We start from the raw sequence: 25005 nt of genomic DNA, 5'->3' as shown, positions 1-25005 counted from the left end.
TATAATTTGGAGGGTAAATGGGAGCCCAAACAGCTGGAGAAGGAAATGGAAAGCAATATGGGAGATATGCATCTCTGTAAAATCTCAGTTTTTTTTAATGGAGGAGATGCATGTGGGCCCTACCCATTGGGATCAAGCTACTTCAGAGAAACGTCACTAGTGAATGCTGTACCAGGTGTGCAAGACTACTTTGGAAGATGGGAAGTATGCCTTTTGGGACTGCCCATCTATTAGAGGGGCATGGGGCAGAACTGGGAAATGGGTCTGTTGTAGTAAAGGAATACAAGGCCAGGGCGGGGATTGGATCTTAGGGAGATGGGCAGCCAGTGATGGAGCTACTGATTTAATCTTCAACATAATCAAGTTTTGCTATTTATGGGAGATATGGAATACCTAGAAACTGTATAGTCTTTCAGAAAGAAACCAATTTAGGGTTGGATGTGACAGAGTTGATGCACAAATGTATATACATGTGTTGGTATGCACAAATGTATATACATGTGTTGGTATATACATGTGTTGGTATGTATATTATATACACAAGCTGAATCAGGATGAGATGGTTCATATAATTCAGGCTTTGCAAATTGGCATAGCTTGACCTCTATATCTTCTTGGGTGTCATGCATACTAGGTAAACCTAACATGCTCTCTTTATGTTTCAGGGCTATACAGGGTTGGATCTGAAATCAGAATCTATAAAGTTTGGGCTAAAGACAAAGAGGTGGTACCTTAAAGACAAACAAACTGTATATATCTATGTGGCTTTCATGTTGAGAATCCTGTGGGAACCAGAACTGTAGTTAAAATATGGACCAAGAAAGGGGATGTTTTGGAGAAACAGTCTCCCGAAGGATGCACAACTGAAGCTATGATTGAGGCATGTATTCAGTTGGGATACCAGATTTCCTGAGGCAGTCCTCTTTTGAGTTGGAAGATGATAGGTGGAGTGTAATATGTAATTTATTTAACATGGAGATGTAGAGTTTGAGGATCATCTTCTTGGAGATGCAAAGCTGTAAAGTTGTTTCTGGAATTATAAATCTAGACCCCAAAAAGAGAGAGAGAGAGAGAGAGATAAAATGGTATGGATTATTATTTTTCGTTTATGGACACACACAACAGTTTTGGATGTATGCGGAGGAGGATGCGACTAGGAGATGCCGACCAACAAACGCACAACAAAAAACCTTCACAACGACTCTCGAAAGCCAACGACCTTTTCATCCCCTTTGATCTGTGCGCGCGCGTTTTTGCCCCGATCATCGCAAAATGCATTGCCTTTGCCCTAGCATCAGTCTCCCATGCCATGGCCAAGGCAAGGTAGACGGTTTTGTGAGTAGAGCTGCTGTGGGATACCAGGCCTCTCACTTTCTTGCTGGGGCTGCTGCCCCTTCCCTGGCCCATTTCCCATCAGCAAGCTCAGGCGATGCCAAACGTTTCAAGCCTCTCCAGGTGAGTTCCCTCAAATCCTGCTCTCTATTGGTCTGCACAAGCTCCTCTCCTTGTCGAAATGTAACCTGGTAAAAGGTCCTCTCCTTGCCAAAACACTAAAGGGAAAATGGCTTTGTTGCCCTCTTCTCTCAAAAACTAAGGGAAATTTGGCTTTCCCATTGTCAAAACAGTAAGGGAAACTGGGCTTTCCTGCTTGAGAAAAGGTCCTCTCCCTGTCAAAACAAAAATTGTTTTTCTGCTTGGAAAAAGGTCCTCTATATATCAAACACTGGTTTTGTTGCCTGGCAAAAGGAGAAAAATGGCTTTGCTTCTCCTGGTAGTACTTGCACTGCACAAAGCTCCTTGAAAACAGTTAGGGCGAACTGGCTGTGTTGCCTAGTAGCAGGTCCTCTCCTTGTCAAATAGATGGTTTTGCTGCCCCTGATAGATTTGCACTGCATATTAATCCTTCATTTTTCCTAGCTCCATCTGCTCCCTTGTCTCACATGGCCGCTTTCTCCTGATACCTGATTGTGCCACAAAACCTAAGCACAAACTACCCAACTATCTAGTGCAATCCCTCTTTACCCTCTGTCTAAGCCATTTCAGTGGCTTACTATTGATCCAGTGAGCTTGCCTCTGTCAAACTACTCTAATGCATGTTCATTTATCACCGTTGTGTACTTTCTCCTGTTTAACCCATGCTCCATTAACTTAAACTTACTGTGTTAGAGGTGCTTCAAGTCTTTATCCTCGTGTCTCCGCCTCAACTCTGTGTAGAACTTTTGCCGTTGCATGCACTTCTACAACTCTGGAGGAAGTAATTGTCCCCCGCAGATTTTTTGTAGGGACTTTCCAAGGCCAAATATCGAAGAAACCTCGAGCTATTCAGAGGCAGCGGGGTTATCTGCTTCCTTCAGAAATGCTCCCAGGCCAAACAAGCCTTTGCATGTTGTTATAGCTGGCGCAGGTATTTACAGATAACATCTTCCTTACTTTTAATCACGAGTCTAGGTTATGCATACAAAGGAAACCTCTTACTATGCATCCATGAAAAATATACAATTGTCATGTACATGAGAGTGGGATTTTCAGTAAACAATCATAATTGTTCTCATTTAACTCATCTCAAGTCTTTTACATCATTTGAGGCTCTTTCTTTTCAGGTCTGGCTGGTCTCTCTACAGCTAAATATGTAGCTGATGCAGGGCACATTCCCATACTATTAGAAGCACGAGACGTGCTGGGTGGAAAGGTATTACTACTACATGAGAACTATCCTTTGAGGAAAGTTATCTTGCTCTTTAGACGTGTGCTAGGTATCGTGTTGTGCAGATGTTGATTATCCTTCTGGAAAACGTGATGGTAGCAACCTTGCTATTCATAGTAGCTACTCAGAAATGTATTGATACCCCTATCTCTACCTTCCTGATTCCACAAAGCTCAGGAAGGTGCAGTGGATGGTTGCTGAACACAGCTATCAGCAGTGTGCACAGAATGAGCTCTGTAGAATTGTGCTCGAAAGATGTGTCATCTGTTTACAGGTACAGGACTTGTGTCCAAAGAGTTTAGAGCCATCTTGTGCTCCTGCTTTGCCATCATCTCGTGGTGCTGGCTAGCTGCTTTTTAATAATACATGGGAGATTCCATTACCAGGTTTAAGACTGCCTTGCAGTGTATATGAGAAGAGGTAGAATCGCTAGGAGGTGCTGAATTTCTAACCGTGCACTTAATTGTAGCTAAATACTGGAGAATTTCTACTGGATGCACCTTCATGAAGTGTAGAAACTTTGCATGATAGATCTGTTGATGGGCTGCTTGAACAGGAGTCTCTAAGGCTTTGCATGATGGATCTGTTGATGGGCTGCTTGGAGTCTTTAAGGCTTTGCATGATGGATCTGTTGATGGGCTGCATTGAACAGGAGTCTTTTAGGCTTGAGTTGTAACCATGAAGAGAGTTGCCTTTTGATATATGGAATTTATTCTTGCTCTTCGAAAGGTCGCCTTAGACTTAGGGCTATATGAATTTTCCCACACAAACTGCAAGGAGCATCTCATGTGGTAGCTAAGACTTTTTTTTTCTGGGTGGTAGATCCTTCTAGTAGTTAATTTTGTTTCTCCGCCCTAGGTGCATCATGTGTGTCTGCCGGAAGGTGAGTCCCTCCTGAAGGCGATTTTTCCGTGGGGTGCCATTGGGGGGAGCACCAGCTGGGACTGAACCCAGGACCTCTTGGTCTTAACTAAGTGCACCTAGCCGCTGGGCTACAGCTCCCTTGGCATGGTAGCAAAGGCTTGCTTATAATTAGTGTAGAAAACAGGGTAATTTACTGTAGACCAATCCTTCCTGGCTTCCATACACAGAATTAAAGAGCAGGAGTCTGAAAACATTCTTGCTTCAACCAGGCAACCGAACCTTATTACTCACTAAACCTAGCTTTGGTAACATGCCTCATGGTAAAACTTGGACAGGAGGATGTAGGATTCACGCCCTCCACTGCATGTCAGTCCAAGTATGAAAGACAGATTACAACCTCTGTTTTAGTGGTGTTGAATCTTAATCCCTAAAGCCTTCAGTGCATGCAGTGGTCTCTCAAGCCCATCTGGCATTGAGTCAATCAGAAAGATGTTTTATTAGCACGAAGGAGACTTGATCTAGTGATTCGAGGAAGCAAAAAATTGGCAGACCAGGCCTTATTTATATCCCAAGGAGAGTCCATGGTAAGGGTCACTCTTCATCCCAGTAATGCTCCTAACTTGTTTGTCATCAACGTAGGGGTTGTGACCCGTGCCTTGCAGTTTGCTCATGCAAGGCCATGACTGCCCAAACTTTCTCAAACAGGAAAGAGCTTCATGTGGCTAGAGTGTTGAGGCCCCTGAAGTCCACAAAGCAGTTAAGTGTGGCTTATCAATTATAGCCCATGACTGCCCAAACTTTCTCAAACAGGAAAGAGCTTCATGTGGCTAGAGTGTTGAGGCCCCTGAAGTCCACAAAGCAGTTAAGTGTGGCTTATCAATTATAGCCCTCAATGTAGCCATGTGATTAAATGTGGAGTAGCTACATGTAAGACCAAAAACTGAATGCGAGAGATCTTCATACTCTCTAAGTGTAAATTAGGCTAAAAACATAGCAATTTACTGACTTTTTCTCCTCGAAACTGAGTTGTTCTCCGACAAACCTCGGCAATTCTGAAGGCCCAGAAAAGTCGCTGCTGCTCTGCTGAGATTTGAGGCTAATCTCTAATGCTTCTAGCTGCTGAATTTTTCCTCAAGTGAGGCTGATAGCGGAAATAAGGAACGGATGATCAAATGAGGGGCCTAGTCTCTCTCCTGATGTAGGGACCCTGAAATTGGGGCTTTAATCCTAATTTTGTAATTTTCACAAACCGAGCCTTTTGTGGGAAGGTGCCCGTGCTGACCTTAGCCCGTTCTCCACTGTCCATGCATTGTTCCTTGTGTTTCCAGCCTGTCATTCTCATAGACCATAAAACCCTTCATAGGCATACAACTAATCTACTTGTGTGCATCCCTTGTCCTCTCTCACTGTGGACCTCTGCCTTTTTACAAATAGGTGTCATAAATGTCCAATGTCTGCTAACCTTCACACCAACGGTTTACTAGTAATTGCTTGACTTCATAGGGTTCGCCCCATAGTTGTCGAAACTTGGTGTTGGCAAGGTCCCAACCCTGTTCTCATGTTTTTTTCCCAGGAAAAGCCATTGCCAACCCTGTTGAGATGATGTTTGCATCCAAACTTGTTTGCCAACCTTTTCCAACCGGTTGGCAAGTTGGGAAATGCTACACTAATAAGCTTGCACCTATGAAAATAATGTCCTATTTAGTTTTCAATGGAAAGATCGTAAGCACCATCCCAAGTGCAGTGTGTCATTGCCATTGTGATGCACCTCAAATAAATTTTTCTTGTGTTGTAATCTTGCACAAAATCCTAGTTGGCACTTGTGCATGTAAGCCTGTCTATGGAATACTACTAACCCTATGACATGGCATTGGGATCCTTTTCCATTTCATTTTTTGTCTTTTTCAAAACTCTTTGGGGTTTACCATTTCCTTGGGATGTTTTGACTACTGTGGTTCACCCCCTTGTGAGCTCTACCATTAAGCAGCCTCTTGATTGCTGATGGCAATGACCCTTAGTAAGGGAATGGATGAAGAATGTGGGAGAGGTTTGGTGCCAGCTGGTTGGGAATATTCAAAGGTGTAATTATGTGTGCATGTGTGTGGTCTGGCTTGTGAGTACATATGTTTGTATTGACTCAGTGCCAGAGGATCATGGGTGTCAAGGGACACTTTTTTGATAAGATCATGGAGCCTCACTCAACTCAATACTAAACCTTGGGAGGCTCTTGTATCAAATGCAAGGCACTTGCATTGTTAATGTTTTACACATCTATGTAGGACAAATGCGTAATGGAGAAGGATACAACTTTTTGGCAACTATAGTCGGTCCCTTGAATGTTTCAGAGTTCCTATCTCAGTTTTTTAATAGAAATAAAAGAGGTGTGTGTGTGTGTGTGTTGGGGGGAGGTGTTTCGTGTTTTGCTCTATAACGTACCTTTTAGATGTTTCATAGCTACATGAAGTTACCAACTTAGGCTGAATTTGAACTAGAATTTTTGCAGGTGGCAGCCTGGAAAGACAAAGATGGGGATTGGTATGAGACAGGGTTACACATTTTCTGTAAGTCTTAGGGATTTTTATTATCAGTTTGAGCGTAATGCAAGAACTTAGAATATCTGTCTGGTTATATCCACATGTGCAAGCAAAATTCTCCATCATAACACGATGAAATTTCATATCTTTTCCAGTTGGAGCATATCCCAACATACAAAATCTCTTTGGAGAGCTTGGGATCAACGATAGGTTGCAGTGGAAAGAGCACAGTATGATCTTTGCGATGCCTAACAAGCCTGGGGAGTTTAGTCGATTTGACTTCCCAGAAGTGCTCCCTGCACCTCTCAATGGTAAGGCCATATAAACAACTTTTTAGTAGATTGTCGTTGAGTGATCCGTAGTCACTTGTGCTTGATAAGTGACCAGTTTGCTTTGCTTTATGTATAATTATGGTCTTTCCTGGGTTCTTTTCATTCCCCAGTTTCTACTATTTGTTTACCCTTTCAAAGTTGAAAAGGTGTTTGGGATCGCTTTCAGGAGTCTGGGCAATTTTGAGAAACAACGAGATGCTGACTTGGCCAGAAAAAATAAAGTTTGCAATTGGTCTGTTGCCTGCTATATTGGGTGGGCAGTCTTATGTGGAAGCACAGGATGGTTTGACGGTGAAGGAATGGATGCTTAAGCAGGTATGACCCTGCACTCTCTATGGATGGCTACCTATGGTCCACTGGCTTAGGTACGACGTTAAGACTCATCTCATCTCATCTTTCTCCCTCTCTCTTCTGATTGTTCTATAGGAAATGTCTCGCCTTTATATTTTCACAAATTGATGAATAGAGGGTTACTATGTTCATTGGAACTTGCAAGTTTTGGAAGTCGCTACCTTTGAATTCTTGAGGTTTCCTGGTGTAACAATGGTCACCTACCAACTCCTCTTTGGGCTCAACATACTGGGTTTCTCTCGTGCAGATTATATTCCACCATACATACTCTATGACCATAGAAAGAAGTGAAATGTTGGAAATATGACCATAGAAAGAAGTGAAATGGTGAAGATATTGTTGCACAAATAGCTGTACTTGGATTTTCTCCTTCAGACATTGTTGTGGTGAAAACTCATAATGCGGCAACAACTGCTTCTCTGAAAACCCCACTACTCGTCAGGCTCATGCGCCCGTAGACTGACTGCTGAGCTTACTTCGGCAAGGTTTCTTTTTTCCGCAGATCAGCATGAGAAGTCTTTTCTGTGTAACAAAGTGCATACTTTCCGGTCCATAAGTTGATTCATGATTCTGCATTAGTCATAAAAGAGAGAACACCCACGAAAGCGGATCACGAAGCAGCTCTCAAGTAGAGTGATATTTACAACCCTCTAGCGAGGTATAGCTGAAATGTAAGAGAGGGGGGACTCCCTCTCAGCTGGCCGTGCTCAGACAGAGTACATCAGGGGAGGGGAGGATTCTGCTCTTGAAGAAAGGTAAGTTTCAGCTTTGATGTATTGCCCCTGGGGATTGTCGAGGTGATAGGGAGATGGCTTTCAATTTCATAGCTTGGGCTGTCGAGTGCACCTGGTGTTGTCCTAGGCTGCCATGCGGTCATAATTGGACAGTAAGTACACCCATAGTTACCTTTTGGATGAGCATTGTGCAAGTTGCGAGCCTTTGTCCAGGGACAAGTTGCTGGTCTCCATCTAGGTCTAGGTCTGGGTCTAGAAGGTGTTATGTGTTGTCCCACATATTTTATATAGCCCACTTGTAATACTCTTTGGAGTGCTCAATGACCAGAATGGGCATTTACACACATGGGGCAGGGCTGAACCAAGTATGGCAGTGTGGATAGGTTTTGGCAAGCCAATTGTGTAGATCCAAGTGCCCCTATGATGGAGAAACAAGTTGCCGGGCAGCACATGTGAAAACACAGCATTAATATCATTTTTCCTATTTTTTCATCAGTCATCGTGTCATGTGCAAGCATTGCTATGGACATTCTCTGGAGCTAGTCCAGAAGGGGGCAGGCAGAAAAAGATCATTAGAACCAGGACTTCGAGCATAAAGTGCAGAAGTGGCAAGTGTGGACTAGGTAAAACCGGTCTATGGACACATAAAGCGGTAATTCATTCACAAATAACCTGGACTTACTCAGACACACAATCACGGAATCCTCGCTCCCTCGCTCAACAACACATTGGCCCCGAAGTCCGGCGCCCCTTGCGGTATTTCTTTATTGTTAAAAGGTTGAAAATTACAAAGCACAAGTGCAACAAAGCACTCTACTTACATCAGCTGAGTTTTACAAATTCTGGGAGAAATTTGCCAGCATAACTGCACTAAAACTGTTCCATAACATCTCAGAATGAGTCCCAACTGACAGGCTCACTTCCATAGGCATCAAGCTACCCAATGGAGTCCAAAACATCACAATTCAGCTTGCTGTAATTTTCTGCACAGACCTGTTTTCAGCCCAAAATAACCCTTGTACTGTCCTGAAGGACTAAAGCAAGGTCCTACTGCATTTTGGCATCAACCGGGCAACATAACAGCCCAAAAACAGCACCTAAACAGTGCTGAAACAGCATTGTATTGAAGAGGTTATTACCCTCTTCCGTCCCTGCTTTGGTGTAGGAACCAACTACACCTGTTCCTGTTCAAGGAGGCAACTAACCTTTGCATGTAAGCATGAAAGTCACACAACTGTACCTGATTTTATCTGATGAGAGCATTTCCATAGTCTGCAAGAGAGAGAAAGAGAGAGAGAGAGGCTGTGGGGAGCAAGCTTAACCCTCAATTCATGAGTTGTAGGGCAAGGGAGTGCACCACCATAGCTGTTTTTCCTGCAACAAAACCACACGATGGCTGCAAATGAGCCTCCTCTTCCCAAATTCCCACGCTTCTCTCTTCTCTATGAGGAAAATGCACCAAAATTTGGCACTTGGCACATTTTTAAGCCTTTTCCACATGCAATCTTCCAGGCTAAAAATGTCCTGACTGGTTCACATTCTCACAACAGTCCTTTGTCAGCTTTTGGTCCCCTTGACATTCTGCACAAACTGACGCGAACACTTTTCAATTCCGACACTGCCAAAAATAGCAGTTCCCTAGATTTTAGGGATGATGTCATCTGCATTCCTTCTGGTCTCCTGACCATCTTTGACCACTATGGTCACTTCAGAATTTGCTTAGAATTCAAGATACATTCACATTTCGGTGGCTGCCACTTACTAGTGTAAACCGGCCTATGCCCTCATTCAGTGGCCATGTCTTGGACACTATCATTCATCTTTCAGTGCCCATGTCCTGAACACTGTCATTCATCTTTCAGTGCCCATGTCCTGGACACTGTCATTCATCTTTCAGTGCAGTTCTCAGGCTTAGCCAACCATTGGTCCAAAGTCCCACTGGCTGACCCATTCTGACATTGCAATGGCCCAAGCCCTTCCAAGAGATCCCGGGGGAAAACAACAGCAACCAAAGAGAAAGAAAAGAAAAATATATATTTATAAAGAAATGTAAATAAAGAAAACAACTGCAAAAAGTTTCACCTCCTGGTGACATACCCCCCTCTTGAAAGAAGCAAGCGACCTCGATTGCAAATCCACATGCAAACGGATGACACAGGACGATCACAAGACTCCGCAGGTGATTAGTGTCATCGCATGTATCTCCTGCCAACGGATGACACGGGGCGATGATAGGGATTCGCCACTACCATTTGTGCCATCGCAGGTTCAAGCCTTTCAAATACATGTTTCCGGATGCAACACAGGGCGATAGCATATATCTTGTACTATTAGTGTCACAACATGTAAATCATTCATTTGAAGCGTAACAGATACAACTTCAAAGCACTGAAAGTTCATTCATTGATTAAGTCATTGACAACAAACGTCAAAACTGTACATTGCCAAACATATAATACAAATGTACAGGTCATTCAGAATTCAGGTTCAAAAAGCAGAAATAACTGGGACAGACTCTCCTTTCAGCTTCACATCCAGAACATGAGTCTTGTCCCTATGTACAATTGTGATTTTCTTGTTGAAAGCATCCAACACTGCATGTTTCCTATGACACCATGGAATTCCCAACAAGACATCACATCCTTCCAAGGGCATGATAAGAAACTCCTCTGTGTCCACATAACTCTGAATATGCATGCGAAGTTTGCCAAGTATAGGAGTGACAGGAACTGAATGCCCAGGACATGCCAAATCAGCCTGTCCAACTGGTCCCATCTCTTCAGCACGAATTTCCAACTTGGCTGCCAATGCTGGTGAAATAAAGTTGGCTCGAGCACCAGGGTCAAAGAAAATCAGTACTGTAGCATCTCTGATTTTACCCCATGCTCTGCACAATTCTGTCGCATCATCACATGGCTCGTCCCCAACCATGTCAGGTATCAATCTTGCACTCGGCATTGTCTTCTTCTTGGGTGGCCCTTGTTTATCCTCCGCCTCTTTTGCTGGCTGTTGTGGACATTTTGCAGCCATATGCCCTTTCTGTTCACAGATGAAACATTTCCCAGCTTGCATCAATGCCTTTCTCTCTTCAAATGACTTGCCATATAGTGGCCTCTTCTATCCTTTGTCTTGAGGTTCCTTCTTCACTGTGCTCTTAAAGCCACGTGAACCTCCCTGTAGCAATGCATTAGCCATGTTTGCATTCTCAATGAGCTGAGTCATATTAGACACATTGGTCTTAATGCAATAATCCCTGATTTCTTTGGGCAAACCACAGCAATACTTCTCTATTTGCTCTGACAATGGCACTGTCCTGTACGAAGTTACTGGCAAGAGTGCATCCCAAAACTTCTTATTATACTCTTCCAAATTTACACAGTTGGCTGCATCAAGTTTGTGCCATGCTGTCATAACATCCACTTCAAAAGTATTTGTAAGCCAGGCAAAAGAGAACTGCTGCTTAAACTGAACCCATGTAGCAGGTCCTTGTCCTTGCATCAGCAGTGAGGTCCACCACTGCAATGCATTACCTTTCAAGAAAGTAGCAGCCTTCCGCACCTTAGAAGACTCTGTAAAGTTACCCCCAGTGTATGCTGCATCAAACTGCTGAATGAAAGTCAGCGCTTTCAATTTGTCCTGCATCCCACTGAAAGTCTCAAACTTTACTGCTTGACCTCCTCCTTTGTAATCCTTTTGCACCTTTTCTGCATCAGTCCTTATTGCTCTTTGTCCACGAGGTTGAGAAAATTCAGCCACACTGACAGGTGCTGCGGGCCCCAAAGCTAGACTAAAATAAGTTTGAAATCCGGGCTGCACACCTATATTGGCATAAAGAGGGTTCACAGCTTCCATAGGCATCATTCCTGGTGACCCTCTTGACATCAGTCCTGGTAAAACTGTGGGCGGCCTAGCCATGGCTTGGAAAACAGACCCACCACCAAAATAGCCAGGCTGGAAAGCAACGAATGGAGGAATGGTCGGCATGACCCTTTGCACATTACTTTCCTGGCCATTAAATGCATGTACCTGTGCCTGTGTAACATGCTGCACTGGATCAGTTACCACTGCTGGTGTCTGTTCTACATGCTGTGGCATCCTTGGCATTTGTTCTTGTGCCCTCTCAACTGCATGCTGAGATGATTCAGCCTGGGAATCCCCTGTCCTTGACTGCAAATACCTCTTCATCCTGGGATTCTTCACCAACTGTTCAAAGGTACCAACCATGCTCAGGAGCTGCGCATGAAATAAATCCTCTTGTTCCTGTTCTTCCTCTAACAAGGCTGGCTGTACTACTGGCTCCATCCGAGCAGAGGCTGACACCTGGGCACCTGTCACCTCTCTATGCTGTCTGTGAGTAGAAGAGGAACTCTCTTCGGCAGGGAGCTTGCCTTTCCCTTTGTCTGTCATACTGTCAACTGAAAGTTTAAGGGAACCTGTATCCAAAGAAAGAGACCGTACTCTTTCTCACCTGTAATCAGTTGTACCTCACTATGTGTGTCTCCTGTTCACCCAATCCAATCCGTGTCCGGGCTCTTGCAGAAAAGAGGACCCTGTTCCGGCAACGGAACCATAAAACCGGTCTATGGACACATAAAGCGGTAATTCATTCACAAATAACCTGGACTTACTCAGACACACAATCACAGAATCCTCGCTCCCTCGCTCAACAACACATTGGCCCCGAAGTCCGGCGCCCCTTGCGGTATTTCTTTATTGTTAAAAGGTTGAAAATTACAAAGCACAAGTGCAACAAAGCACTCTACTTACATCAGCTGAGTTTTACAAATTCTGGGAGAAATTTGCCAGCATAACTGCACTAAAACTGTTCCATAACATCTCAGAATGAGTCCCAACTGACAGGCTCACTTCCATAGGCATCAAGCTACCCAATGGAGTCCAAAACATCACAATTCAGCTTGCTGTAATTTTCTGCACAGACCTGTTTTCAGCCCAAAATAACCCTTGTACTGTCCTGAAGGACTAAAGCAAGGTCCTACTGCATTTTGGCATCAACCGGGCAACATAACAGCCCAAAAACAGCACCTAAACAGTGCTGAAACAGCATTGTATTGAAGAGGTTATTACCCTCTTCCGTCCCTGCTTTGGTGTAGGAACCAACTACACCTGTTCCTGTTCAAGGAGGCAACTAACCTTTGCATGTAAGCATGAAATTCACACAACTGTACCTGATTTTATCTGATGAGAGCATTTCCATAGTCTGCAAGAGAGAGAAAGAGAGAGAGAGAGAGGCTGTGGGGAGCAAGCTCAACCCTCAATTCATGAGTTGTAGGGCAAGGGAGTGCACCACCATAGCTGTTTTTCCTGCAACAAAACCACACGATGGCTGCAAATGAGCCTCCTCTTCCCAAATTCCCACGCTTCCCTCTTCTCTATGAGGAAAATGCACCAAAATTTGACACTTGGCACATTTTTAAGCCTTTTCCACATGCAATCTTCCAGGCTAAAAATGTCCTGACTGGTTCACATTCTCACAACAGTCCTTTGTCAGCTTTTGGTCCCCTTGACATTCTGCACAAATTGACGCGAACACTTTTCAATTCCGACACTGCCAAAAATAGCAGTTCCCTAGATTTTAGGGATGATGTCATCTGCATTCCTTCTGGTCTCCTGACCATCTTTGACCACTATGGTCACTTCAGAATTTGCTTAGAATTCAAGATACATTCACATTTCGGTGGCGGCCACTTACTAGTGTAAACCGGCCTATGCCCTCATTCAGTGGCCATGTCTTGGACACTATCATTCATCTTTCAGTGCCCATGTCCTGAACACTGTCATTCATCTTTCAGTGCCCATGTCCTGGACACTGTCATTCATCTTTCAGTGCAGTTCTCAGGCTTAGCCAACCATTGGTCCAAAGTCCCACTGGCTGACCCATTCTGACATTGCAATGGCCCAAGCCCTTCCAAGAGATCCCGGGGGAAAACAACAGCAACCAAAGAGAAAGAAAAGAAAAATATATATTTATAAAGAAATGTAAATAAAGAAAACAACTGCAAAAAGTTTCACCTCCTGGTGACATACCCCCCTCTTGAAAGAAGCAAGCGACCTCGATTGCAAGTCCACATGCAAACGGATGACACAGGACGATCACAAGACTCCGCAGGTGATTAGTGTCATCGCATGTATCTCCTGCCAACGGATGACACGGGGCGATGATAGGGATTCGCCACTACCATTTGTGCCATCGCAGGTTCAAGCCTTTCAAATACATGTTTCCGGATGCAACACAGGGCGATAGCATATATCTTGTACTATTAGTGTCACAACATGTAAATCATTCATTTGAAGCGTAACAGATACAACTTCAAAGCACTGAAAGTTCATTCATTGATTAAGTCAGTGACAACAAACGTCAAAACTGTACATTGCCAAACATATAATACAAATGTACAGGTCATTCAGAATTCAGGTTCAAAAAGCAGAAATAACTGGGACAGACTCTCCTTTCAGCTTCACATCCAGAACATGAGTCTTGTCCCTATGTACAATTGTGATTTTCCTGTTGAAAGCATCCAACACTGCATGTTTCCTATGACACCATGGAATTCCCAACAAGACATCACATCCTTCCAAGGGCATGATAAGAAACTCCTCTGTGTCCACATAACTCTGAATATGCATGCGAAGTTTGCCAAGTATAGGAGTGACAGGAACTGAATGCCCAGGACATGCCAAATCAGCCTGTCCAACTGGTCCCATCTCTTCAGCACAAATTCCCAACTTGGCTGCCAATGCTGGTGAAATAAAGTTGGCTCGAGCACCAGGGTCAAAGAAAATCAGTACTGTAGCATCTCTGATTTTACCCCATGCTCTGCACAATTCTGTCGCATCATCACATGGCTGGTCCCCAACCATGTCAGGTATCAATCTTGCACTCGACATTGTCTTCTTCTTGGGTGGCCCTTGTTTATCCTCCGCCTCTTTTGCTGGCTGTTGTGGACATTTTGCAGCCATATGCCCTTTCTGTTCACAGATGAAACATTTCCCAGCTTGCATCAATGCCTTTCTCTCTTCAAATGACTTGCCATATAGTGGCCTCTTCTATCCTTTGTCTTGAGGTTCCTTCTTCACTGTGCTCTTAAAGCCACGTGAACCTCCCTGTAGCAATGCATTAGCCATGTTTGCATTCTCAATGAGCTGAGTCATATTAGACACATTGGTCTTAATGCAATAATCCCTGATTTCTTTGGGCAAACCACAGCAATACTTCTCTATTTGCTCTGACAATGGCACTGTCCTGTACGAAGTTAATGGCAAGAGTGCATCCCAAAACTTCTTATTATACTCTTCCAAATTTACACAGTTGGCTGCATCAAGTTTGTGCCATGTTGTCATAACATCCACTTCAAAAGTATTTGTAAGCCAGGCAAAAGAGAACTGCTGCTTAAACTGAACCCATGTAGCAGGTGCTTGTCCTTGCATCAGCAGTGAGGTCCACCACTGCAATGCATTACCTTTCAAGAAAGTAGCAGCCTTCCGCACCTTAGAAGACTCTGTAAAGTTACCCCCAGTGTATGCTGCATCAAACTGCTGAATGAAAGTCAGCGCTTTCAATTTGTCCTGCATCCCACTGAAAGTCTCAAACTTTACTGCTTGACCTCCTCCTTTGTAATCCTTTTGCACCTTTTCTGCATCAGTCCTTATTGCTCTTTGTCCACTAGGTTGAGAAAATTCAGCCACACTGACAGGTGCTGCGGGCCCCAAAGCTGGACTAAAATAAGTTTGAAATCCGGGCTGCACACCTATATTGGCATAAAGAGGGTTCACAGCTTCCATAGGCATCATTCTTGGTGACCCTGTTGACATCAGTCCTGGTAAAACTGTGGGCGGCCTAGCCATGGCTTGGAAAACAGACCCACCACCAAAATAGCCAGGCTGGAAAGCAACGAATGGAGGAATGGTCGGCATGACCCTTTGCACATTACTTTCCTGGCCATTAAATGCATGTACCTGTGCCTGTGTAACATGCTGCACTGGATCAGCTGCCACTGCTGGTGTCTGTTCTACATGCTGTGGCATCCTTGGCATTTGTTCTTGTGCCCTCTCAACTGCATGCTGAGATGATTTAGCCTGGGAATCCCCTGTCCTTGACTGCAAATACCTCTTCATCCTGGGATTCTTCACCAACTGTTCAAAGGTACCAACCATGCTCAGGAGCTGCGCATGAAATAAATCCTCTTGTTCCTGTTCTTCCTCTAACAAGGCTGGCTGTACTACTGGCTCCATCCGAGCAGAGGCTGACACCTGGGCACCTGTCACCTCTATATGTTGTCTGCGAGTAGAAGAGGAACTCTCTTCGGCAGGGAGCTTGCCTTTCCCTTTGTCTGTCATACTGTCAACTGAAAGTTTAAGGGAACCTGTATCCAAAGAAAGAGACCGTACTCTTTCTCACCTGTAATCAGTTGTACCTCACTATGTGTGTCTCCTGTTCACCCAATCCAATCCGTGTCCGGGCTCTTGCAGAAAAGAGGACCCTGTCCCGGCAACGGAACCATAAAACCGGTCTATGGACACATAAAGCGGTAATTCATTCACAAATAACCTGGACTTACTCAGACACACAATCACGGAATCCTCGCTCCCTCGCTCAACAACACATTGGCCCCGAAGTCCGGCGCCCCTTGCGGTATTTCTTTATTGTTAAAAGGTTGAAAATTACAAAGCACAAGTGCAACAAAGCACTCTACTTACATCAGCTGAGTTTTACAAATTCTGGGAGAAATTTGCCAGCATAACTGCACTAAAACTGTTCCATAACATCTCAGAATGAGTCCCAACTGACAGGCTCACTTCCATAGGCATCAAGCTACCCAATGGAGTCCAAAACATCACAATTCAGCTTGCTGTAATTTTCTGCACAGACCTGTTTTCAGCCCAAAATAACCCTTGTATTGTCCTGAAGGACTAAAGCAAGGCCCTACTGCATTTTGGCATCAACCGGGCAACATAACAGCCCAAAAACAGCACCTAAACAGTGCTGAAACAGCATTGTATTGAAGAGGTTATTACCCTCTTCCGTCCCTGCTTTGGTGTAGGAACCAACTACACCTGTTCCTGTTCAAGGAGGCAACTAACCTTTGCATGTAAGCATGAAATTCACACAACTGTACCTGATTTTATCTGATGAGAGCATTTCCATAGTCTGCAAGAGAGAGAAAGAGAGAGAGAGGTTGTGGGGAGCAAGCTCAACCCTCAATTCATGAGTTGTAGGGCAAGGGAGTGCACCACCATAGCTGTTTTTCCTGCAACAAAACCACATGATGGCTGCAAATGAGCCTCCTCTTCCCAAATTCCCACGCTTTCCTCTTCTCTATGAGGAAAATGCACCAAAATTTGACACTTGGCACATTTTTAAGCCTTTTCCACATGCAATCTTCCAGGCTAAAAATGTCCTGACTGGTTCACATTCTCACAACAGTCCTTTGTCGGCTTTTGGTCCCCTTGACATTCTGCACAAACTGACGCGAACACTTTTCAATTCCGACACTGCAAAAATTAGCAGTTCCCTAGATTTTAGGGATGATGTCATCTGCATTCCTTCTGGTCTCCTGACCATCTTTGACCACTATGGTCACTTCAGAATTTGCTTAGAATTCAAGATACATTCACATTTCGGTGGCGGCCACTTACTAGTGTAAACCGGCCTATGCCCTCATTCAGTGGCCATGTCTTGGACACTATCATTCATCTTTCAGTGCCCATGTCCTGAACACTGTCATTCATCTTTCAGTGCCCATGTCCTGGACACTGTCATTCATCTTTCAGTGCAGTTCTCAGGCTTAGCCAACCATTGGTCCAAAGTCCCACTGGCTGACCCATTCTGACATTGCAATGGCCCAAGCCCTTCCAAGAGATCCCGGGGGAAAACAACAGCAACCAAAGAGAAAGAAAAGAAAAACATATATTTATAAAGAAATGTAAATAAAGAAAACAACTGCAAAAAGTTTCACCTCCTGGTGACACTAGGAGAAGGACATGAGGGGTCTGTCGGCTGAATCAAAGTGCTGTCGGCTGTACCAGAAGGAAGGCTGCTGCAGGCGCATCCATATCTATGATTTATGACCAGTCGGCCAGCAGTCCAATGGTCCAAGGGCCTATAAATAGGCATAGTGCTCATTTAGTTGTTCATTCACTCCACTAGGGAATGGGTCCTTTGTGTAGGACTGTTTTGGGTGAATACACCTTTTCATGAAGGCAGCCCATGGCTGTAGATTTAGGGTACCTTTTTGTACCATATGAATATACTGAATTTCCAGCCATTTCTCTCTCTCTACTCTGGAGCTAGTCCAGAAGGGGGCAGCCAGAAAAAGATCATTAGAACCAGGACTTGGAGCATAAAGTGCAGAAGTGGTAAGTGTGGACTAGGAGAAGGACATGAGGGGTCTGTCGGCTGAACCAAAGTGCTGTCGGCTGTCCCAGAAGGAAGGCGGCTGCAGGTGCATCCATATCTATGATTTATGACCAGTCGGCTGGCCGACCAGCAGTCGGCCAGCACTCCAATGGTCCAAGGGCCTATAAATAGGCATAGTGCTCATTTAGTTGTTCATTCACTCCACTAGGGAGTGGGTCCTTTGTGTAGGACTGTTTTGGGTGAATACACCTTTTCATGAAGGCAGCCCATGGCCCTAGATTTAGGGTACCTTTTTGTACCATATGAATATACTGAATTTCCAGCTATTTCTCTCTCTCTACTCTCCTTTCTGTCTGCATTTTTGCATCAGCATGTTCTAAGTGGTGTTTAGGGCTGAAAGAAGACTCTTAGAGCTTCCGCGCGTTTTTGCATCAATGTAACATGCGGAAGCTCTGAGAGTCTTCTTTCAGCCCTAAACACCACTTAGAACATGCTGATGCAAAAACGCAGACAGAAAGGAGAGTAGAGAGAGAGAGAGAGCTAGCTGGAAATTCAGTATATTCATATGGTACAAAAGGTATCCTAAATCTACAGCCATGGGCTGCCTTCATGGAAAGGTGTATTCACCCAAGACAGTCCTACACAAAGGACACACTCCCTAGTGGAGTGAATGAACAACTAAATGAGCACTATGCCTATTTATAGGCCCTTGGACCATTGGAGTGTTGGCCGACTGGTCGTAAATCATAGATATGGATGCGCCTGCAGCCGCCTTCCTTTTGGTACAACCGACAGAACTTTGGTTCAGCCGACAGACCCCTCATGTCCTTCTCCTAGTCCACACTTGCCACTTCTGCACTTTATGCTCCAAGTCCTGGTTCTAATGATCTTCTTCTGGCTGCCCCCTTCTGGATTAGCTTCAGAGAATGTCCATGGCAATGCTTGCACATGACACGTGGATTGTAGGGCTGGCCGACTGAGAGCCTTATATAAGATGTGTAGAGCCAAGTGCCCCTATGATGGAGAAACAAGTTGCCCAGCAGCACATGTGAAAACACAGCATTAATAGCATTTAATATCATTTTGCCTATTTTTTTCATCACCTGGAGCTCAATAGGAGTTAGCTCAGGCATGTTTCAGCAGCTCAGAGTGCAATTCATGTGCCCACAGCATAGTCACCAGAAACGGGAAACGGAAATAGAAACGGCACCCCCCTCGGAAACGGAAACGGCACATATACTTGATAAATTAAACTATAGAACCAAAAACTAGTAAGAGAGAAAGGGGGGGAGACAGGACCGTGCTGGAGCTTTGGGATTTGAATCTCAGCTGAAGGGACTTGTGTCACAGTCATAGGAAACAAGTCTTGTGTACAAGACAAGTACTGAAATCCTTACATGATTATCATTCAGTATAGGTTAAAACATTGAGTTAATGAAATGAAGAGGTGTCCAAAACAGATGGGCACCTACCACAGTTACATGCAAGGTGCGCATAAGTGTAAATGATTATTAAGACATGACTTGGAAGAGAGAAGGAGAGAGTGGAATTGGAGAAGAAGAGCGAATCCAAAAGAGGAAGAGAGAGAAAAAAGCGTTGGACTCTATGATCCAAGTGCAAGTCTTTTCCTTGATCTGACAATGCTGAAATATTCGAAGTACAATCACGTGTTACCTATAGGATGATCTACAGAAGCTGCATTTTGTTCCAGGCTGACTGTGGGCCATAGTCATAGGAAATGGGGGAAACGGCGCCCCGAAACGGGGAAACGCCGTCGAACTCACCGAAATGGCTAGAAACGGGGCACCTTGGTTAGCGCTACCTACGTGGCATATTTTAATTAAAAAAAACGATGGCAAAATGCCTTTGATATGCACTGCCCACGTGGCATAAAATAATACAAAAAAAAACGTTGGCTAGCCGTCCCAGTAGTGATGCCGTTGAGAAACGATGGCTGGCCCAAAATAAATCGTAAGGCTCCGCCTTTGATATTCGCAATCCACGTGGCATAAAATAATAATAAAAAAACATTGGCTGGCCCACATGCGATCCCGTTGAGGAAAAATGATCACGTCGCCTCCTGCCCGTTGCTCTCCTTGCAACTTGTCTCAACACCACACCATATAATCTCTAGTATGAAGCTTGTTTTGTACAGTAAAACTCAATGTTTGAACCAATACTGCATAGTGGCAATCATGTAAGGGATTGTGATAATATACACGATGAGCTTGTGTGATTAATTTTTTAGTCCATGAGCAGGGAGTGCCGGAGCGGGTTAATGATGAAGTTTTTATTGCCATGTCAAAAGCATTGAACTTCATTGTTCCGGATCAGCTCTCGATGCAAGTGGTTCTTATCGCTCTGAACCGCTTTCTTCAGGTATGTTCTACCAACCCCAAGTTATAACACTGTGTAAAGATTATAGTTTGTTTTTCCCACTCATTGTTTGATTGCTTGAGAGCTTGGATCTACTTATGCAACCAACTTCCTGGTGTAATGTATACAGGAGAAACATGGATCAAAAATGGCCTTCCTTGATGGGAATCCACCAGAGAGATTGTGCCAGCCAATTGTAGACTACTGTTTGGCAAGAGGAGGACAACTTCAGATGAATTCACGATTGCAGAAAATTGAATTGAATGAGGATGGCACCGTGAAGCACTTTTTGCTAACTGATGGCAGGACTGTAGAGGGTGATGTATATGTGTCAGCAATGCCAGGTAAGATTAAGAAAGGTTATCTAAGAGTCAATATATTTGGAGCTATTGTGACATTGAACGTTGCTTTCTCCTTTATGGTATAGTTGATATTCTTAAGTTGCTGCTACCTCAAGAATGGAAGAAAATCCCATACTTTGAGAAATTGAAGAAGCTTGAGGGTGTGCCAGTAATCAACGTGCACATATGGTAAACCAATTGCCATAATCTTCCATGCTAGTACAGCAGTACTCCAAATTCCTTCCAAGGATTCTCTTAAAGCTTGGGAATAGTGTTTGATGCCGCTTTACTTTGGGGTCTCATCTCCTTGCACTGGTTGGGTTTTCTAGGTTTGACAAGAAGCTGAAGAACACATATGACCATCTTCTCTTCAGCAGGTATGAGTTCTGCAGCCCAATTCTTACTCAGAATTTATGAACCTATTCTGGAGTGTCTTAAGAGACCATTACAGTAGTCTAGTTCTTTCCCTTTGAGCACTGTTGCTGAAGATTTCTTTTTCTTCTTTTACTGGGTTATATAGGAGTCCTCTGCTCAGTGTCTATGCTGACATGTCTATCACTTGCAAGGTAGACTCCGGGACTTGTTTTTATTCTCACTTTGTAATATTTTGATGCAGCAGTCTTATTGATCCAGACAGTTACATGTTGCCTGTGGATATACTTGCAGGAGTATAATGATCCAAATAGATCAATGCTAGAATTGGTCTTTGCACCTGCTGAGAAATGGATATCATGCAGTGAGGGAGAGATAATAGAAGCCACCATGCATGAACTGGCAAAGCTCTTTCCAGATGAGATAGCTGCAGATGGCAGCAAGGCCAAAATTGTGAAATATCATATTGTGAAGACCCCAAGGTGGGCACTATTACATGAAATTCGTCTTTGTAAAAGCATCTGAACTTGCCCCATGCTATGAAGAATCGACAATGGTTTTGAGCCTTTTCTGGTCGCTCGATGTCCTTTCTGATGAGTGCGTGACTTGAATGCAGGTCTGTTTACAAGACAGTTCCAAATTGTGAACCGTGCCGCCCCCTCCAAAGATCACCCATCCAAGGGTTTTACCTTGCTGGGGATTTCACAAAGCAGAAGTATTTGGCATCAATGGAAGGTGCAGTACTCTCGGGAAAGCTTTGTGCACAAGCCATTGTACAGGTAACTGGCTCTACTTGCTTCCTTGCAGTCTAGTCAATAACACAGAACATTGATGGAGAAAGTCTGTCTGCGAGTACTTATCTTTTATCAGTTACAGGCATGACATTGGGGGAGGATCTCCACTCCTTGGGCATGCTTGACTTACATACTCACACCCTGGCAGGATCAAGAGAAGTTGCTCATTTCAGCTTCTTCAAGAGTTATCAAGGAGGCAGAGACGGCGTTGGTGTGAAGACACAATACCCATATGTAAATCCAAGTGGGCACCTGTAATTCTGAAGTATGTATGTTTTCTGACAAAGGGGCCAGAGATCAGAAGCCTCTTATTAATTGGAAGCTTATGACATCTCAGGGATAATTGTGATTGTATGATTCAGAAACTAGTCACCATCACATTATGTATTAATTGGGGGAGGGGGATTGCAAAGATGGCAACACACCCTCCCGTCTTCCAGAGTTTCTGTATTCAACTACCCTAGTTTCATTGCAGTAAATCTGTGGAGGTTTTAAATCTTGATGAAGCTTCAATACGCCACATTAGCCCTTGCAAAAGTTCATAATTGACGATCAGTTAAACACTTGCTCGGATTTAATAATTGATGTTACCATCATGGATGGGATTCTCAGAAAAGTAGCTTTTGAAGTCCTCATATAGGACAAGTAAATTTGAAAGCAAGGGAAGAACAAGAAGGCCAGTGTTTTTACCAAGGCCCATGTAATCAAATTTTAGAGCAAGAGCCAATGAGGTGGTAGCTCAAGTGGTGAAGGTGTTTGCCTAGGACCAAGAGGCCTTGGGGCTCACAACCCCCCCTTGGTGCTTCCTCGGGTGGCATCGCCTACGAGCGGATAATTAGCGCTTATGGGCAGTGAAAAATCGGAGGACTTTGGTTCAAATGTCAATCGGAAAATAAAATAAAATAATTTAGAGCAAGAAGATAAAGAACTTCGGTCATATTGTTGAGAACTCAATAGGGAACCTAACAACCATTACAACCCATAAGATGAATGTTCATCACTAGCTTGTGTTTTGGTTTGACTATGTTGTCTTGTTAGGTAACATATCTTGACTTGCTTGTTATGTCGTTGGATCTTCGAAATGTGCTTGGCTCATTTTTGCAACTCCAAACCATTAGCCTCCTCAATCGAGCGGTCTCCAAGATTTAGGGAAGCTTGGCCCTCACCTCGTGCACCGAAGAGGAATACAAGAGAAGAGCAACACGTATGTAATCTTCTATCAATCTCATCATAGATTGCATAAGAATGAGAAACACAAAAAGGGACACACATACACAACACGATGTACACTCAAATGCTTCAATGAGAGCACTCTTGCTTAGTTTTAAAACAAGGATCAAGAAGAAGAGCCAAAGTTCTTTACAATTGACGTATATACAAGTGAAATCTATTCACACTAGCTTGACCAATACTTATATAAATACTTCTTTACAATTGACTCATGTACAAGTGCGATTATTCACACTAGCATATGACCAAGACTTATAATTGATAGTTCTAGGTCTCATTCTATCTTACTCATCCATTACACATTAAGAGACCTAAGTTTCCCATTCGCTATTAAGCTCCATTTGGGCTTTCATTATAATGTAAGATGTCTTTTACAAGAGCATACAGAACGCATAACTTAGTAGGCATCCAAATATAAGTCGATGAAGTGGTCATTGCAGCCGTATTAGCCCAAGTGGCTAACATGCTTTCCTTCCTAATGTCGATCAGCATCCATAGGATTAAAAGGAAAGCGTGGTCATCAAAGGGTTGATGCAGACGGTGCTGAGAATGTGTGCATAGTTGGTCTATGTACCTCCAAAAGAGATGAGGTGGGGATATTAGTAATGAAGGAAAGAAGTTAGTGTAATTAGAAGCTAGAGAACTATTAGTGAAAGATTGCTTGCAAAGGAATTAACATGAGGATAGGCATTGATGTTTTGCATAATGCTTAAGACTTCACACTAGCATATGACCAAGACTTATAATTGATAGTTCTAGGTCTCATTCTATCTTACTCATCCATTACACATTAAGAGACCTAAGCTTCCCATTCGCTATTAAGCTCCATTTGGGCTTTCATTATAATGTAAGATGTCTTTTACAAGAGCATAGAGAACCCATAACTTAGTAGGCATCCAAATATAAGTCGATGAAGTGGTCATTGCAGCCGTATTAGCCCAAGTGGCTAACATACTTTCCTTCCTAATGTCGATCAGCATCCATAGGATTAAAAGGAAAGCGTGGTCATCAAAGGGTTGATGCAGACGGTGTTGAGAATATGTGCATAGTTGGTCTATGTACCTCCAAAAGAGATGAGGTGGGGATATTAGTAATGAAGGAAAGAAGTTAGTGTAATTAGAAGCTAGAGAACTATTAGTGAAAGATTGCTTGCAAAGGAATTAACATGAGGATAGGCATTGATGTTTTGCATAATTCTTAAGCCTTCACACTAGCATATGACCAAGACTTATAATTGATAGTTCTAGGTCTCATTCTATCTTACTCATCCATTACACATTAAGAGACCTAAGCTTCCCATTCGCTACTATTAAGCTCCATTTGGGCTTTCATTATAATGTAAGATGTCTTTTACAAGAGCATAGAGAACGCATAACTTAGTAGGCATCCAAATATAAGTCGATAAAGTGGTCATTGCAGCCGTATTAGCCCAAGTGGCTAACATACTTTCCTTCCTAATATCGATCAGCATCCATAGGATTAAAAGGAAAGCGTGGTCATCAAAGGGTTGATGCAGACGGTGCTGAGAATGTGTGCATAGTTGGTCTATGTACCTCCAAAAGAGATGAGGTGGGGATATTAGTAATGAAGGAAAGAAGTTAGTGTAATTAGAAGCTAGAGAACTATAAGTGAAAGATTGCTTGCAAAGGAATTAACATGAGGATAGGCATTGATGTTTTGCATAATTCTTAAGCCTTCTAGATGCTAGCCACTTTTGAGAAGACGTTTCTCCTCTCTTTTTCTTTCCATATGATTGACACTTTTTTCTTATGTATTTTTTGCCTCTTTCTTTCAAGTCGCTTTAAAGGCATAGCATCTTTGTGGATGGTGGGATTTTTGGGAGCAATCAATCACACTACTCCTAAGTTAGTAGAAGAGGTTACTAAATGTTATTGGAAGATACATGTTTTAGAAAATAATGTAAGTAATGTAACTAGCAAGGGGTGTTCTAGAAGAAAAGAGCACAAGAGTGGTAATGTCGTTTTGGTGCATTTTGGT

General features: G+C 43.5%; 1 protein-coding gene across 2 annotated transcripts; it reads left to right on the top strand.

The window, feature by feature from the left end:
• Positions 1–1068: 1068 nt before the first annotated feature.
• On the top strand, positions 1069–22276 carry LOC147638952 (15-cis-phytoene desaturase, chloroplastic/chromoplastic-like). Of its 2 annotated transcripts, none has more exons than XM_086785890.1 (14): positions 1069–1455; positions 2272–2404; positions 2601–2689; positions 6072–6129; positions 6258–6413; positions 6601–6749; positions 20154–20273; positions 20401–20614; positions 20698–20800; positions 20941–20988; positions 21132–21177; positions 21278–21465; positions 21600–21762; positions 21926–22276. In XM_086785890.1, exons 1-14 carry the CDS (start codon positions 1273–1275, stop codon positions 21992–21994), a joined length of 1719 nt encoding a protein of 572 aa, XP_086642016.1. In that variant the 5' UTR covers positions 1069–1272; the 3' UTR covers positions 21995–22276. The 2 variants fall into 2 exon arrangements, with proteins under 2 accessions (XP_086642016.1, XP_086642026.1); XM_086785900.1 differs by having other exon boundaries at positions 1109–1455; positions 21860–22276.
• The last annotated feature ends 2729 nt before the right edge of the window (positions 22277–25005 follow it).

Source organism: Cibotium barometz, chromosome 4 (genome assembly GCF_041138505.1).
Source record: "Cibotium barometz isolate CiBa-2024 chromosome 4, ASM4113850v1, whole genome shotgun sequence".
NCBI classification, from domain to species: Eukaryota; Viridiplantae; Streptophyta; class Polypodiopsida; order Cyatheales; family Cibotiaceae; genus Cibotium; species Cibotium barometz.
The sequence above is the reverse complement of the archived record's forward strand: the minus strand, read 5'-3'. Positions and strand labels throughout refer to the sequence as shown.

Bases quoted from the DNA above. Each gene is read 5' to 3' on its own strand.
- LOC147638952 (XM_086785890.1), top strand. From the start codon at position 1,273: ATGCATTGCCTTTGCCCTAGCATCAGTCTCCCATGCCATGGCCAAGGC. The intron at 20,615-20,697 runs GTAAGATTAAGA...TTTATGGTATAG, and splicing joins ATATGTGTCAGCAATGCCAG to TTGATATTCTTAAGTTGCTG. The intron at 20,801-20,940 runs GTAAACCAATTG...TGGGTTTTCTAG, and splicing joins GTAATCAACGTGCACATATG to GTTTGACAAGAAGCTGAAGA.